Consider the following 18,032-nt stretch of genomic DNA (forward strand, 5'->3'; position numbering starts at 1 on the left):
TAGACTGGAATGGGAAATTAAACAGTCTGCAGAGTGAGCGAGACAGAAGGATTAGACTAGAATGGGAAATTAAACAGTCTGGGGAGTGAGCGAGACAGAAGGATTAGACTGGAATGGGAAATTAAACAGTCTGCAGAGAGAGCAAGACTGAAGGATTAGACTGGAATGGGAAATTAAACAGTCTGGGGAGTGAACGAGGCAGAAGGATTAGACTCCAATGGGAAATTAAACAGTCTGCAGAGTGAGCGAGACAGAAGGATTAGACTGGAGTTGGAAATTAAACAGTCTGGGGTGAGAGCGAGACAGAAGGATTAGACTGGAATAGGAAATTAAAAAGTCTGGGGAGTGAGCGAGAGAGAAGGATTAGACTGGAATGGGAAATTAAACAGTCTGCAGAGTGAGCGAGACAGAAGGATTAGACTGGAATGGGAAATTAAACAGTATGGGGAGTGAGCGAGTCAGAAGGATTCGACTGGAATGGGAAATTAAACAGTCTGCAGAGTGAGCGAGACAGAAAGATTAGACTGGAATGGGAAATGAAACAGTCTGGGAAGTGAGTGAGACAGAAGTATTAGACTGGAATGGGAAACTAAACAGTCTGGGGAGTGAGCGAGACAGAAGGATTAAACTGGAATTGGAAATTAAACATTCTGCAGAGTGAGCGAGACAGAACGATTAGACTGTAATGGGAAATTAAACAGTCTGCAGAGTGAGCGAGACAGAAAGATTAGACTGGATTGGGAAATTAAACAGTCTGGGGAGTGAGCGAGACAGAAGGATTAGACTGGAATGGGAAATTAAACAGTCTGGGGAGTGAGCGAGACAGAAGGATTAGGCTGGAATGGGAAATTAAACAGTCTGCAGAGTGAGCGAGACAGAAGGATTAGACTGGAATGGGATATTAAACAGTGTGGGGAGTGAGCGAGACAGAAGGATTAGACTGGAATTGGAAATTAAACAGTCTGGGGAGTGAGCGAGACAGAAGGATTAGACTGGTATTGGAAATTAAACAGTCTGCAGAGTGAGCGAAACAGAAGGAGTAGACTAGAATGGGAAATTAAACAGTCTGGGGAGTGAGCGAGACAGAAGGATTAGACTGGAATGGGAAATTAAACAGTGTGGGGAGTGAGCGAGAGAGAAGGATTAGACTGGAATGGGAAATTAAACAGTCTGCAGAGTGAGCGACACAGAAGGATTAGACTGGAATGGGAAATTAACCAGTCTGGGGAGTGAGCGAGACAGAAGGATTAGACTGGAATGGGAAATTAAACAGTCTGCAGAGTGAGCGAGACAGAAGGATTAGACTAGAATGGGAAATTAAACAGTCTGGGGAGTGAGCGAGACAGAAGGATTAGACTGGAATGGGAAATTAAAGTCTGGGGAGTGAACGAGGCAGAAGGATTAGACTGCAATGGGAAATTAAACAGTCTGCAGAGTGAGCGAGACAGAAGGATTAGACTGGAGTTGGAAATTAAACAGTCTGGGGTGAGAGCGAGACAGAAGGATTAGACTGGAATCGGAAATTAAAAAGTCTGGGGAGTGAGCGAGAGAGAAGGATTAGACTGGAATGGGAAATTAAACAGTCTGCAGAGTGAGCGAGACAGAAGGATTAGACTGGAATGGGAAATTAAACAGTATGGGGAGTGAGCAAGTCAGAAGGATTCGACTGGAATGGGAAATTAAACAGTCTGCAGAGTGAGCGAGACAGAAAGATTAGACTGGAATGGGAAATGAAACAGTCTGGGAAGTGAGTGAGACAGAAGTATTAGACTGGAATGGGAAATTAAGCAGTCTGGGGAGTGAGCGAGACAGAAGGATTAAACTGGAATTGGAAATTAAACATTCTGCAGAGTGAGCGAGACAGAACGATTAGACTGTAATGGGAAATTAAACAGTCTGCAGAGTGAGCGGGACAGAAAGATTAGACTGGAATGGGAAATTAAACAGTCTGGGGAGTGAGCGAGACAGAAGGATTAGACTGGAATGGGAAATTAAACAGTCTGGGGAGTGAGCGAGACAGAAGGATTAGACTGGAATGGGAAATTAAACAGTCTGGGGAGTGAGCGAGACAGAAGGATTAGACTGGAATGGGAAATTAAACAGTCTGCAGAGTGAGCGAGACAGAAGGATTAGGCTGGAATGGGAAATTAAACAGTCTGGGGAGTGAGCGAGACAGAAGGATTAGACTAGAATGGGAAATTAAACAGTCTGCAGAGTGAGCGAGACAGAAGGATTAGACTGGAATGGGATATTAAACAGTGTGGGGAGTGAGCGAGACAGAAGGATTAGACTGGAATTGGAAATTAAACAGTGTGGGGAGTGAGCGAGAGAGAAGGATTAGACTGGAATGGGAAATTAAACAGTCTGCAGAGTGAGCGACACAGAAGGATTAGACTGGAATGGGAAATTCAACGGTGTGGGGAGTGAGCGAGACAGAAGGATTAGACTGGAATGGGAAATTAAACAGTCTGGGAAGTGAGCGAGACAGAAGGATTAGACTGGAATCGGATATTAAACAGTGTGGGGAGTGAGCGAGACAGAAGGATTAGACTGGAATTGGAAATTAAACAGTCTGGGGAGTGAGCGAGACAGAAGGATTAGACTGGAATGGGAAATTAAACAGTCTGCAGAGTGAGCGAGACAGAAGGATTAGACTGGAATGGGAAATTAAACAGTCTGCAGAGCGAGCGAGACAGAAGGATTAGACTGGAATGGGAAATTAAACAGTCTGCAGAGTGAGCGAGACAGAAGGATTAGACTGGAATGGGAAATTAAAAAGTGTGGGGAGTGAGCGAGACAGAACGATTAGACTGGAATGGGAAATTAAACAGTGCAGAGTGAGCGAAACTGAAGGATTAGACGGCAATGAGAAATTAAACAGTCTGCAGAGTGAGCGAGACAGAAGGATTAGACTGGAATGGGAAATTAAACAGTCTGGGAAGTGAGCGAGACAGAAGGATTAGACACGAATGGGAAATTAAACAGTCTGGGGAGTGAGCGAGGCAGAAGGATTAGACTGGAATGGGAAATTAAACAGTCTGGGGAGTGAGCGAGAAATAAGGATTCGACTGGAATGGGGAATTAAACAGTCTGCAGAGTGAGCGAGACAGGAGGATTAGACTGGAATGGGAAATTTAACAGTCTGTGGAGTGAGCGAGGCAGAAGGATTAGACTGGAATGGGAAATTAAACAGTCTGGGGAGTGAGCGAGACAGAAGGATTAGACTGGAAAGGGAAATTAAACAGTCTGGGTAGTGAGCGAGACAGAAGGATTAGACTGGAATGGGAAACTAAACAGTCTGGGGAGTGAGTGAGACAGAAGGATTAGACTGGAATGGGAAATTAAACAGTCTGGGGAGTGAGCGAGACAGGAGGATTAGACTGGAAAGGGAAATTAAACAGTTTACGGAGTGTGCGAGACAGAAGTATTAGACTGGAATGGGAAATTAAACAGTCTGGGGAGTGAGCGAGACAGAAGGATTAGACTGGAATGGGAAATTAAACAGTCTGCAGAGTGAGCGAGACAGAAGGATTAGACTGGAATGGGAAATTAAAAGTTTACGGAGTGAGCGAGACAGAAGTATTAGACTGGAATGGGAAATTAAACAGTTTACGGAGTGAGCGAGACAGAAGGATTAGACTGGAATGGAAAATTAATCATCTGGGGAGTGAGCGAGACAGAAGGATTAGACTAGAATGGGAAATTATACAGTCTGGGGAGTGAGCGAGGCAGAAGGATTAGACTGGAATGGGAAATTAAACAGTCTGGGGAATGAGCGTGACAGAAGGATTAGACTGGAATGGGAAATTAAACAGTCTGGGGAGTGAGCGAGACAGAAGGATTAGACTGGAATGGGAAATTAAACAGTCTGGGGAGTGAGCGAGACAGAAGGATTAGACTGGAATGGGAAATTAAACAGTCTGGGGAGTGAGCGAGACAGAAGGATTAGACTGGAATGGGAAATTCAACAGTCTGGGGAGTGAGCGAGACAGAAGGATTAGACTGGAATGGGAAATTAAACAGTCTGCAGAGTGAGCGAGACAGAAGGATTAGACTGGAATTGGAAATTAAACAGTGTGGGGAGTGAGCGAGACAGAAGGATTAGACTGGAATGGGAAATTAAACAGTCTGGGAAGTGAGCGAGACAGAAGGATTAGACTGGAATTGGAAATTAAACAGTCTGCAGAGTGAGCGAGACAGCACGATTAGACTGGAATGGGAAATTAAACAGTCTGGGGAGTGAGCGAGACAGAAGGCTTAGACTGGAATGAGAAATTAACCAGTCTGGGGAGTGAGCGAGACAGAAGGATTAGACTGGAATGGGAAATTAAACAGTCTGGGGAGTGAGCGAGACAGAAGGATTAGACTGGAATGGGAAATTAAACAGTCTGGGGAGTGAGCGAGACAGAAGGATTAGACTGGAATGGGAAATTAAACAGTCTGGGGAGTGAGCGAGACAGAAGGATTAGACTGGAATGGGAAATTAAACAGTCTGGGGAGTGAGCGAGACAGAAGGATTAGACTGGAATGGGAAATTAAACAGTCTGCAGAGTGAACGAGACAGAAGGATTAGACTGGAATGGGAAATTAAACAGTCTGGGGAGCAAGCGAGGCACAAAGGATTAGACTGGAATGGGAAATTAAACAGTCTGCAGAGTGAGCGAGACAGAAGGATTAGACTGGAATAGGAAATGAAACAGTCTGGGGAGTGAGCGAGACAGAAGGATTAGACTGGAATATGAAATTCAACAGTCTGGGGAGTGAGCGAGACAGAAGGATTAGACTGGAACAGGAAATTAAACAGTCTGGGGAGTGAGCGAGACAGCAGTATTAGACCCGAATGGGAAATTACACAGTCTGGGAAGTGAGCGAGACAGAAGGATTAGACTGGAATGGGAAATTAAACAGTCTGCAGAGTGAGCGAGACAGAAGGATTAGACTGGAATGGGAAATTAAAAGTTTACGGAGTGAGCGAGACAGAAGTATTAGACTGGAATGGGAAATTAAACAATCTGGGGAGTGAGCGAGACAGAAGGATTAGACTGGAATGGGAAATTAAACAGTCTGGGGAGTGAGCGAGACAGAAGGATTAGACTGGAATGGGAAATTAAACAGTCTGGGGAGTGAGCGAGACAGAAGGATTAGACTGAAATGGGAAATTCAACAGTCTGGGGAGTGAGCGAGACAGAAGGATTAGACTGGAATGGGAAATTAAACAGTCTGGGGAGTGAGCGAGACAGAAGGATTAGACTGGAATGGGAAATTAAACAGTCTGCAGAGTAAGCGAGACAGAAGGATTAGACTGGAATGGGACATTAAACAGTGTGGGGAGTGAGCGAGACAGAAGGATTAGTCTGGAATGGGAAATTAAACAGTCTGGGGAGTGAGCGAGACAGAACGATTTGACTAGAATGCGAAATTAAACAGTCTGCAGAGTGAGCGAGAGAGAAGGATTAGACTGGAATGGGAAATTAAACAGTGTGGGGAGTGAGCGAGACAGAAGGATTAGACTGGAATTGGAAATTAAACAGTGTGGGGAGTGAGCGAGACAGAAGGATTAGACTGGAATGGGAAATTAAACAGTCTGGGAAGTGAGCGAGACAGAAGGATTAGACTGGAATGGGAAATTAAACAGTCTGGGGAGTGAGCGAGACTGAAGGATTAGACTGGAATGGGAAATTAAACAGTCTGGGGAGTGAGCGAGACAGAAGGATTAGACTGGAATGGGAAATTAAACAGTCTGGGGAGTGAGCGAGACAGAAGGATTAGACTGGAATGGGAAATTAAACAGTCTGCCGAGTGAGCGAGACAGAAGGATTAGACTGGAATGGGAAATTAAACAGTCTGCAGAGTGAGCAAGACAGAAGGATTAGACTGGAATGGGAAATTAAACAGTCTGGGGAGTGAGCGAGACAGAAGGATTAGACTGGAATGGCAAATTAAACAGTCTGCAGAGTGAGCGAGACAGAAGGATTAGATTGGCATAGGAAATGAAACAGTCTGGGGAGTGAGCGAGACAGAAGGATTAGACTGGAATAGGAAATTCAACAGTCTGGGGAGTGAGCGAGACAGAAGGATTAGACTGGAACAGGAAATTAAACAGTCTGGGGAGTGAGCGAGACAGCAGTATTAGACCCGAATGGGAAATTAAACAGTCTGGGAAGTGAGCGAGACAGAAGGATTAGACACGAATGGGAAATTAAACAGTCTGGGGAGTGAGCGAGGCAGAAGGATTAGACTGGAATGGGAAATTAAACAGTCTGCAGAGTGAGCGAGACAGCACGATTAGACTGGAATGGGAAATTAAACAGTCTGGGGAGTGAGCGAGACAGAAGGCTTAGACTGGAATGAGAAATTAACCAGTCTGGGGAGTGAGCGAGACAGAAGGATTAGACTGGAATGGGAAATTAAACAGTCTGGGGAGTGAGCGAGACAGAAGGATTAGACTGGAATGGGAAATTAAACAGTCTGGGGAGTGAGCGAGACAGAAGGATTAGACTGGAATGGGAAAGTAAACAGTCTGCAGAGTGAGCGAGACAGAAGGATTAGACTAGAATGGGAAATTAAACAGTCTGGGGAGTGAGCGAGACAGAAAGATTAAACTGGAATGGGAAATTAAACAGTCTGGGGAGTGAGCGAGACTGAAGGATTAGACTGGAATGGGAAATTAAACAGTCTGGGGAGTGAGCGAGACAGAAGGATTAGACTGGAATGGGAAATTAAACAGTCTGGGGAGTGAGCGAGACAGAAGGATTAGACTGGAATGGGAAATTAAACAGTCTGGGGAGTGAGCGAGACAGAAGGATTAGACTGGAATGGCAAATTAAACAGTCTGCAGAGTGAGCGAGACAGAAGGATTAGACTGGAATAGGAAATGAAACAGTCTGGGGAGTGAGCGAGACAGAAGGATTAGACTGGAATAGGAAATTCAACAGTCTGGGGAGTGAGCGAGACAGAAGGATTAGACTGGAACAGGAAATTAAACAGTCTGGGGAGTGAGCGAGACAGCAGTATTAGACCCGAATGGGAAATTAAACAGTCTGGGAAGTGAGCGAGACAGAAGGATTAGACACGAATGGGAAATTAAACAGTCTGGGGAGTGAGCGAGGCAGAAGGATTAGACTGGAATGGGAAATTAAACAGTCTGGGGAGTGAGCGAGAAATAAGGATTAGACTGGAATGGGGAATTAAACAGTCTGCAGAGTGAGCGAGACAGGAGGATTAGACTGGAATGGGAAATTAAACAGTCTGGGGAGCAAGCGAGGCACAAAGGATTAGACTGGAATGGGAAATTAAACAGCCTGGGGAGTGAGCGAGACAGAAGGATGAGACTGGAATGGGAAATTAAACAGTCTGCAGAGTGAGCGAGTCTGAAGTATGAGACTGGAATGGGAAATTAAACAGTCTGGGGAGTGAGCGAGGCAGAAGGATTAGACTGGAATGAGAAATTAACCAGTCTGGGGAGTGAGCGAGACAGAAGGATTAGACTGGAATGGGAAATAAAACAGTCTGCAGAGTGAGCAAGACAGCACGATTAGACTGGAATGGGAAATTAAACAGTCTGGGGAGTGAGCGAGACAGAAGGCTTAGACTGGAATGAGAAATTAACCAGTCTGGGGAGTGAGCGAGACAGAAGGATTAGACTGGAATGGGAAATTAAACAGTCTGGGGAGTGAGCGAGACAGAAGGATTAGACTGGAATGGGAAATTAAACAGTCTGGGGAGTGAGCGAGACAGAAGGATTAGACTGGAATGGGAAAGTAAACAGTCTGCAGAGTGAGCGAGACAGTAGGATTAGACTAGAATGGGAAATTAAACAGTCTGGGGAGTGAGCGAGACAGAAAGATTAAACTGGAATGGGAAATTAAACAGTCTGGGGAGTGAGCGAGACTGAAGGATTAGACTGGAATGGGAAATTAAACAGTCTGGGGAGTGAGCGAGACAGAAGGATTAGACTGGAATGGGAAATTAAACAGTCTGGGGAGTGAGCGAGACAGAAGAATTAGACTGGAATGGGAAATTAAACAGTCTGCCGAGTGAGCGAGACAGAAGGATTAGACTGGAATGGGAAATTAAACAGTCTGCAGAGTGAGCGAGACAGAAGGATTAGACTGGAATGGCAAATTAAACAGTCTGGGGAGTGAGCGAGACAGAAGGATTAGACTGGAATGGCAAATTAAACAGTCTGCAGAGTGAGCGAGACAGAAGGATTAGACTGGAATAGGAAATGAAACAGTCTGGGGAGTGAGCGAGACAGAAGGATTAGACTGGAATAGGAAATTAAACAGTCTGGGGAGTGAGCGAGACAGAAGGATTAGACTGGAATGGGAAATTAAACAGTCTGCAGAGTGAGAGAGACAGAAGGATTAGACTGGAATGGGAAATTAAACAGTCTGGGGAGCGAGCGAGACAGAAGGATTAGACTGGAATTGGAAATTCAACAGTCTGGGGAGTGAGCGAGACAGAAGGATTAGACTGGAATGGGGAATTAAACAGTCTGGGGAGTGAGCGAGACAGAAGGATTAGACTGGAATTGGAAATTAAACAGTCTGGGGAGTGAGCGAGACAGAAGGATTAGACTGGAATGGGGAATTAAACAGTCTTGGGAGTGAGCGAGACAGAAGGATTAGATTGGAATGGGGAATTAAACACTCTGGGGAATGAGCAATGCAGAAGGATTAGAATAGGTGGCATAATAAACATCTTGGAGGAGGAGCAGGAGAGTAGGAGAAACAACGCGGAGAGAGATGAACCTGGACAACTCAAACAGCACAGAACGGAGAGCAGCTTTAGAGTGAGAAACTATGCGGAGAGAGGTGGATCAAACACATTAAACGCGGGTCGCGGTCAACTGCGGGAGGAGCGGACAACAGAGTTAGGCACTGTTGCACAAATTGAACTTGACACTGTTGGTGGAACAGATGAAAGGGAACTTTAAGTGGTACAATGTGTTGCCATTGTCACAGGCGGGAGGGTGCAGAGAGTAAAAATGACGGTGCTGCAAAGGTTTCTGTTCGTGTTTCAGACCTTCCAATCTTTGTCCCAAAGGCATTCTTTAAAAAGGTCAATGCACTGATTTCTGGGTTTGTGTAGGAGGGGAAGACCCCGGAGGTCAGGAGGACTTTTTTGGAGCGGCGGCAAGGAATGACGGGAGGGGGGCTGGCGTTGCCGAACTGCTGCTGGGCGGTGAACATTGCTATGATAAGGAAATGGGTAGTGGGGGAGGTGCTGGTTTTGGGGCAGATGGAGACGGCTTCTTGTATGGTGTAGTTATCTGCATATCTGAGTCTATGTAAAGGGTTAACATACATAAGCAATAACTAGATAACCACTAGATGGCAGCACCAGATATAGGTACAAAAGGTAAACTCAGAGAGAGTTCCCGCCTCTTCATGTTAGGACTGACTAGTGAACAGTGTTAGAGAGAGATAGCTTGGTGTGCAGGTGCAGTTAATCATAATTATATATATTTAATCTTGTTAATCAAATCTACAGTTATAGTTATTGAAGAGTGAATGAACTCATAGTTAAATTATTATCGTTGCTCAATAAACAGTATTTGCTTTATTTGAAGACTTTGAGTGTTACTGAACCTCATGCCTACGACCATTCTAGCAGAAAGCAAATGAGTAAAAAGATATATTACAACTACCATAACACAGGGGAACGCGTTTAAGGGCATTGTTAACAGCACCTCTGCCGTTCTCCCCGGCCAGGCACTCCGTGAGCCCAGTGCTGGTGTCATAATGAGGGTGTGGTGACAATGGAGGCAGCATTTGGGACTGGAAAGTGCCTCAGTGTGGGCGCCGATTTGTGACTACCATAGATTTGCACCGGGGAAGCTGAATGCGAGGTTTCAGGGGTGGCGGCAGGCAGGAATTGAACGATTCGGCGACCTGTTTATAGGGGGCAGATTCACGAAATCGGAGGACCTGTAGGAAGAGTATGAGATGCCCAGGGGGAATTGTTATAAAAGGTCCAGGATTTGTGAGGTGAGAGATGTCGTCTTTCCTGGGCTACCGCCCGTGGGGTTGCAGCTTGAGGTACTGTTGAAGGAGGAGCTAGAGGAAGGAAAGGTGTCCGAGGTGTACAAAGAGCTGATGGATTGGGAGGGGCTTTGGGGGGGGACATGAAGCGCAAATGGAAGGAGGAGCTGGAGGCCAGGACATGGGCTGAGGCCCTGCGGAGGGTGAATGCTTCCTCGTCGTGTGTGAGGCTGAGCCTCATTCAGTTTAAGGTAATTCACAGAGCACATATGACTTTGGTGCGGACGAGTAGGTTTTTTAAAGGGAATAGAGGATTTGAGTGGTCGGTGCACGGGAAGGCCCGCGAATCATGTTTTGCCCCTATCTGAAGCGAAAGGGTTTGTGGCAGGGATTTGTGGACGTAATGTCTGAGGTGCTGGGGGCAAAGAGGTCCTGAGCCCAGCAGTAGCAATATTCAGGTTGTCAGAAGACCTGGGAGTCCAGGGGGTGAGAGAGGTTGATGATTTGGCCTTTGCCTCCCTGATAGCCCGAAGACAGATCTGGCTTGGATGGAGGGACTCAGAGCAGGAGGGTGGGTGAGTGACCTGGTGGACCTCCTGAGGCTGGAGAAGGTCATGTTCACCCTGAGGGGTCCTTTGATCGGTTCACTTGGAGTTGGAAGCCGTTCATTGACTACTCTAAGGAGGACTTTGAGGTCAGCAAAGTGGAGGGGGGTAAGGGGGTTAAGGGGGTTTTAATGGGGAAGGTAGGATGGGAGAAGGGGGCAATGGGGGCGGAGCAAGGGGGCATGGGTGTTGGTTATTTATAAAGCTTTTTCAAATAAATTTAGAGTACCAATTTTTTTTCTAATTCCGGGGAAATTTAGCGTGGCCAATCCACCTACCCTGCACATCTTTAGGTTGTGGGTGTGAAACCCACGCAGACACGGGGAGAATGTGCAAACCCCACATGGACAGTGAACCGGGGCTGGGATCGAACCCGGGTCCTCAGCACCATAGGCAGCAGTGCTAACCTCTCTCTGCGCCACCATGCTGCTCCGATTATTTATTGTGTTGTACTATTTTTCTTCTGCTTGGGTTTGTTTATATGAAAATGCCTGAATAAAATAATTCCAAAAAAATAGTATGGAGCCGCAGTATTGTTTGTCGTGCCTGCTGTTCAGAAGGACTGCCCATCTGAAGGATCAGAGAGTCAACCTCAACCTTAAAATGGCCTGGTTTGGGTGAACCATAGGCCATAAGGGGGGGATGAAGAGGTAGATTTAGATGTAAAGGGGTAGATTTAGGTATAAAACCTGTATGCCAGGTTTAAAAAGCCTAAGGGTTCACACAAGCTCCTGCTTGTAGAAGCTAGGAACTTTCTATAGACAGGTAGCAGCAGATCATTGCTATAGCAATAGATAAAACTTCCAAGGTCTTGTAGTTTCAGCAAGCATGACTACACACAGAAAGGTAATTGAACATGCAGCTACCTCTTACGTGATCAACATAGGACAATGGGATAGCTCTGGCGTATACTTAATCTAATAAATGTCTGAAAGCTTGTAAATAAATAGAGATGCCTGCATGCCTGGCAATATTATAATTCTATTCTTGTGCTTTGATTATGATAAGTAACTATACTTATATATAATGCATTTTGTAATCCTAATTATTATTTGTGAATGGACATAGATAATTTCTAAATTTCTAAACAAATTTATTATTTGATTGGCGTATGTTAATTACCTGAAAACATCAAGAATAGTATAATTATCCTGTATTTCTTGTGATTCGGGAGTGAATAAGCCCTCTGGTGGTAGCTTTGCTCACCTGCTAGCTTGGATCTAAAGTTCTTGAACTCAAACTCAACTCAAAAGTGTTGTCTGTTCAGTTGGGGAGTGAAGTACAATATAGTTGAATAACTAACGGTGAAGCTCCTGCATTAAGGAGGGATGTAGATGAATTGGATGCCCTGGAGAGGAGGCTCGCCAAATTGGTTCCAGAGTGGGTTTGTCTTATGAAGAGAGATTGAGCAGTTTAGGCCTATACTCTCTCGAGTTTAAAAAAATGCAAGGAGATCCAATTGAGATATACAAGATGATAAAAGGTATTGAAAAAGAAGACGTAAAGCAGATGTTTCCACTTGTGGGTAATCTAGAATGGGTGGTCATAGTTTTAGGGAAGGGGCAGCAGATTTCAAACAGTGATGAGGAGAAATTACTTCTCTCAAAACGTTGTGAATCTGTGCGATTCACTACCTCAGAGTGTGGTAGATTCCAGGATATTGAGTAAATTTGAGGAGATAGACAGATTTTTAACTAGTGATGGGTTGAAGGTTTATGGAGAACAGGCAGGAAAGTGGAGTTGAGGCCAAGACCGTATTGAATGGCGGATCAGCTTGAGGGGTGAATTGCCTACTCCTGCTCCTAGGTCTTATGTTCTATGATCGTGGATGATGATATTGAACAGTCTGGACAGTGAGATTAACAGTAGTAATCGACTGTGTTGGATATTAAACAGGAGAGTGAATAGGACGGTAGTATTAGACTGAGTGGGGTGTTGACCAGTTTGGAGTGTGAGCTGAACAGTAGGATTAGTCTAGATGCAATATTAAACATCTGGAGAGTGAACAAGATTGTAGGATTAGTCTTGCAGGGTGACACGGTGGCACAGCGGTTAGCACTGCTGCCTCACGGTGCCAGGGTCCCGGGTTCAATTCCTTTCTTGGGTGACTGCCTATGTGGAGTTTGCACTTTCTCCCCGTGTCTGCGTGGGCTTCCTCCGGATGCTCCTGTTTCCTCCCACAGTCGAAAGATGTGCAGGTTAGGTGGATTGGCCATGTTAAATTGCCCCTTAGTGTCCAGGTTAGGTTAGGTGGGGTTACGAGGATGGGGGGAGGGGTGTAGTACTCTTTCAGAGGGTTAGTGAGACTTGATCGGCCGAATGACCTCCTTCTGCACTGTAGGAATTCTATGGTTCTGGGTGAGATATTAAACAGTCTGGAGAGTGAACACAACAGTAAATTTAGACTGGGTGTGATTTTAAACAGTCTTAAAAGTGAGATTAACTGTAGGATTAAACTGGGCGGAGGGGATATATCAGTAACACAATATTAAATAGAGTGTATTTAAAGCTCGATTGAACTCACTGGAGTTTTAGACAACATTGGAGTTTTAGACAGTGAGCAGGAGGGTAACATTAGACTGGAAACAATATTAAAGGTTGATGTGAGTGAGTGGAAGAATGGGATTAATCTGGGAGATACCGTAATGGTTGTAATGCAGGGGAAGGGATTAGACGACAGCTACTTATTAACAAATCTACAATACAAACCTCGGAAACTAAACTGCAAACCGTTGCAACATTGATTCTGGGGAGGGAAGCGGCTGTCATTCCGAGCTCTGAGCTACATCTCTGAACTACATCACTTTAATGTCTGCAGCACAGCTAGAATTTGGCTATTAAACACGGTTTCACACAAATTATGATAACTCATTAAACAGAAACCAACTTACCAACAGCAAAGCACATGCAGATGTTGACAATGTTAAAAAAGAGCTTCATCGTGTGGCCTTGATGTGATGGACCCTCTGTCCAGATCCGGAGCTGCTGCTTGTGTTCCTGAAGTGTCTGCTTTCAATTTATAGTCAGGAGATAATATAATAACCAACAAAGTTACCACGAGCAGTCACGTACTGCTGAAAATATGTTTGTGTGTTCACTGGATGCCAAGGAACCGAGTCAGGTGTCTGAGGTTTCAAAACTCGTCAACGTTCCTGCCCACCTACACTGTAAAGGAATTGATCTGCCTCACCTTCACCAACATTTCCATGGAACGATAGAAATATTTAACACTGGAGTCAATCTTTCAATCCTGCAAGTTAATGAGTTGAACAAGGAGCCACTCAAGGGGTTCCTCACTAACCAAGGTAGCCTATCACTGATTTACACACTGCTCAATATTCCAGTCTGGTGTGGGTTACTTAAGAGGTGGGCATGAGAGCAGGAAGGTTACGAAAGGATCGAGGAAGTGAACATAGAGGAAATAAGCAGGAGAGCTGAACTGGGGTCGCTGGGATAGTAAGGATATGAGTTAGGAGCAGAATATTGGGGACAAGAATGGATGGAATATTAAAGGACACATCAAGTGTACAGGAGAATGGAATTTGACAGAATATGATATTAAAGGGTGTGGAAGTGAGCAGGAGAGTGGGATTAGACAGAGTGGGTGGGAAATAAAAGTGTATGGGGAGTGAAGAGAAGATTGAGACAAGACTGATGTGGATATTAAAGTGTACGAGAAGTGTGCAGGAGAGAGGGTTTAGATTGCGATATGATAAAGTGAATGAGCAGAGAGCAGGGGGTGCGCTTCGACTGAACATTGACTGTATACAATGAATATTACATGTGTCAGAATTATATTGAAGCACCTCAAAGAGCAACTTGATCTTTGTAGATAACCTGAGGATCATTGGACTTTTTGTGCTAGCCATTGTGAAATGTTTGTCATGTTCTTTCATATTTTAGGAATGAAGTATATTTTTGCAAAAGCATCTGTGCGCGTCTTTGTGTGTCCACAGTGATGTATCTACAGTGAAAACCATCAGAGACTGGAAGCAAAACCCTCCAACTGAAGGCCTAGAAGGGATACTGGAAGTCGATCAGAAATAGAGACTCTTATCCTTTTTTATTCACACCTCATGGGCGGGATTCTCCGACCCCACGCCAGGTTGGAGAATCGCCAAGGGCTGGCTTGAATCCCGCCCCCGCCGTGTCCCGAAGTCTCTGCCACCAGAGATTTGGCGGGGGCGGGAATCGCGCCGCGCCGGTTGGCAGGGGCGGGAGTCGCACTGTGCCGGTCGGCGGGCCCGCCGATTCTCTGGCCGAAGTCCCGCTGCTGGAATGCCTGTCCTGCCAGCGTGGATTAAACCACCTTTTGAACGGCGGGACAAGGTGGCGCGGGCAGTCTCCGGGGTCCTGGGAGGGGCGCGGGGTGATCTGGCCCCGGAGGGTGCCCCCACAGTGGCCTGGCCCGCGATCGGGGCCCACCGATCCGCGGGTGAGCCTGTGCCGTGGGGGCACTCTTTTTCTTCCGCCTTCGCCATGGTCTTCACTATGGAAGAGGTGGAAGAGACCCCCTCCCCTGCGCATGCGCGGGGATGATGTCAGCAGCCGCTGATGCTCCCGCGCATGCGTCGCCCGGCGAAGACCTTTCGGCCCCGGCTGGCGTGGTGCCAAAGGCCTTTCCCGCCAGCTGGCGGAGCGCAAACAACTCCGGCGCGGGCTTGGGGCGGCCCGACGCCGGAGTGGTTCCCGCCACTCCATTACGCCGGAACCCTCTGCCCCGCCGGGTAGGGGAGAATCCTGCCCCATGTGTTTATCTGTCTTGTATGTGTGTAGACGATGGGGTGAGTTAAAGAGGGGGGGGTTAGGAACCAGATAATAGTTTACCAGTTGTATTTGCTGCCATTACTCATAGTTATTGTTGTTAATAAAATTTATTGTTTAAATTTAAAAGCCTGGTGACTGTAGTTATTGGGCAGCCAAAGACTTTGTGTATTTTCTAAAAATTAATTGTCAATTGTGTTGCAACTCCAGGTCAGGGGGCACTAGAATTGACCGTGCACTAGCCCAGGATGTCATAACAGTGAGTTTGTATGAGGATGTCTATGTGTCAGTGAGGGTTGTAAGGATCCTCCTGTTTAAACTTTGTCTGTTCCCTTTTTCTCCTTTTAATTTCCGTTAATCTTTCCGCTTATACAATTTTTCTACATGGGCACTTAATGAACCGATGTCTTTAAGATGGACTTTGCTTTTAAATTCGAGCAGACGCCTGCGTTATGTAAACTGAAGACTGACCTCTGACCCTAAGACAAGACAGGTTGCATGAAGCTGTTTACTATCAAACCAGCAGATTCACAAAGGATTTGTGTGACCCCAGTGTTAACACAGCTTGGTGGACTTGGCAGTCAGCCAATGGATTGACTCGGATTGCCGGGCCTTGTAAATGGGCCCTGCCAATTGGTTCTACTGTCTCTGGATTGTTCCTTTCTCTATGAGACTGTGTTTTGTCTTTCCCTATCATTTTTGGTTCAGAAGCTGGAAGGTACAGCTCTCATTTCTCGCTCATCAAATGGACTCTCTCTAAAGACCTGATGTAAAAACCATTCTCTCTGCACAGCCAGACTGATCTGCCAGAAAATAGAGTATAGCCACCAGCTGCAGGCAGGGTTCAGATGTCTAAAACCCTTTAAAACTCGTCTGTGGAGAACTCTTCTTATCTCAGGAAGGCTGATTGGTCATTCTGATGGAGTTGGAAACCAAGTAAGACTTAAACCAGCCTGAGGCTGCCCCTTTGATTCAAGGTCCAGATTTATAAAAGTTAAAGTGACTCTCCAGAGAAAATCCTAGTGTACGGGAGTACTGACTGAATGCTACTGCCAGAAGATCATCTCTAACACTACACTGGTGGCTTCAATCTCCAAGCATCCTGGAAGGATATCGAAAGCAAGGACACTCAAAAACTGCTGTCATATCAAATCACACTCCCCCCCCCCCCCCCCCGCCCCCAATGTGTATCTGTCTTGTGTGTTTGGGGAGAGGGTGGGAAGGTAAAAGGGGGAAGTAGCAGATTAGCTGTTATAATTAGTTCATATTTCAACTCTGTTTCTGTTGTAAATAAACAGTTATTGTGCTCCACTTACAAACCTTGTGGCTATAACTTACTGAGTGGTTAAGTGGCCAAAGAATTTTAGACAAATTTTATACAAATAATTGATTGATTCACTTGTGTTGAGAATTAAGGATCTATGGTACTGGAATCGACCGCGCACTAGCCCAGGGTGTCATAACTAGGTCTTTGTGTGTTTGTCTCTCTGTGTAAGGATGTGTATGTGTCAGTGATGGTCCTTCCCTGTGTGCGTCTAAGTATGGGTGTGTGTGTATAACAGACTGAAAATTTGGTTGACTGCATCTTCGTGTTGTTGTGCATGAGTGTGTGTGCAAGTTTGTATCTATATGTACGTTTATGTGTCTATGTGTGTATCTGTGGGTGCATGAGATGATTTGTTATGTTGTAGGTGTAACATAAGGGGCTTCCTTGTGGTGCACTTGACAAAGGAAGGTTCAGACGTGGAGATAACTTCAACACGTTTATTAAACTATTTACACTTCTATTACTCAGGTTCGACACGACTGCTAATCCTACTATAGCTACCCAGACTGACTAACCAGCTGCTGCAATCCACGTGGTGGGTGTAATATTGAATCAACCCTGTATCTGCACTCACTGACTGTCTCCACTGGAAAGAGGCAGATCATGTGTGTGGTGTCCTTTATATATGGGTTGGTGTAATGCCCCCCTGTGGTCGTGTCATCTCCGTGTGCATCGTGATTGTCCATTGGTCGTCTCCTATCTAACTGATCTATTGGCTGAGTGTGTGTGTGTGATGTTTCTGGTGCTCCCTCTCCTGTCTAGTTAGCCTACATGCATTTACATTGATGCACATCACCACATCCCCCCTTTTTTATATGTTCATATTTTCTGTACGCTTTAAGAAAAGTGAACAAAGAACAGGTTGATAAGGTAAGGTATATACAAGTCATGGGAACAGTGATTAAACAATAAGGCCAAATTATTTGTGTGAGTCCAAAAACCATCAATCATCATGGTCAAATGTCTCTCTTGGTTATGAACGTCCCTGTGCCACAGGAACCAAGAAGTGGTCAAATCATTTTGCTGTCTGATTTGGATTCCCTTTCTTTTTTCAATGTTTGTGATGGTGCTGTTGGATGGCATCTTGTAGCTGATAAGGTGTTGACGTTGAAGAGATACCATCAACAGTAACATTCGAGGTCATGGATGTGCCATATGTTGAAGTTGGATAAGACTGTACATACTGGTTCTGGCCACGTGCTGTGCTGGAAGGGTGATCCTGCTGAGAACCGTTGAAGCTTGTCGAATTGGAAACAGAATTGCTGCTCACATAAATACCTGGTGATGGTGTGAAACTAGAACCTTGCATCTGATAGGAATATGCCGTCTGGCTAGGCTGGGGTGCAGCAA

The 18,032-nt window shown here is 45.5% G+C and overlaps 1 protein-coding gene across 1 annotated transcript in view; it reads right to left on the reverse strand.

Moving 5' to 3' along the window:
* LOC140387094 (uncharacterized) overlaps nt 1-13,577 on the reverse strand; it is a 571,970-nt gene extending 558,393 nt beyond the window's left edge. The window contains exon 1 of the mRNA XM_072470103.1: nt 13,483-13,577. Within this exon, the coding sequence (XP_072326204.1) occupies nt 13,483-13,531 (49 nt within the window). The 5' untranslated portion in view covers nt 13,532-13,577. The remainder of the gene's footprint in view (nt 1-13,482) is intronic.
* Nucleotides 13,578-18,032: the final 4,455 nt, after the last annotated feature.

This window comes from Scyliorhinus torazame, chromosome 12, assembly GCF_047496885.1.
Source record: "Scyliorhinus torazame isolate Kashiwa2021f chromosome 12, sScyTor2.1, whole genome shotgun sequence".
NCBI lineage: Eukaryota > Metazoa > Chordata > Chondrichthyes > Carcharhiniformes > Scyliorhinidae > Scyliorhinus > Scyliorhinus torazame.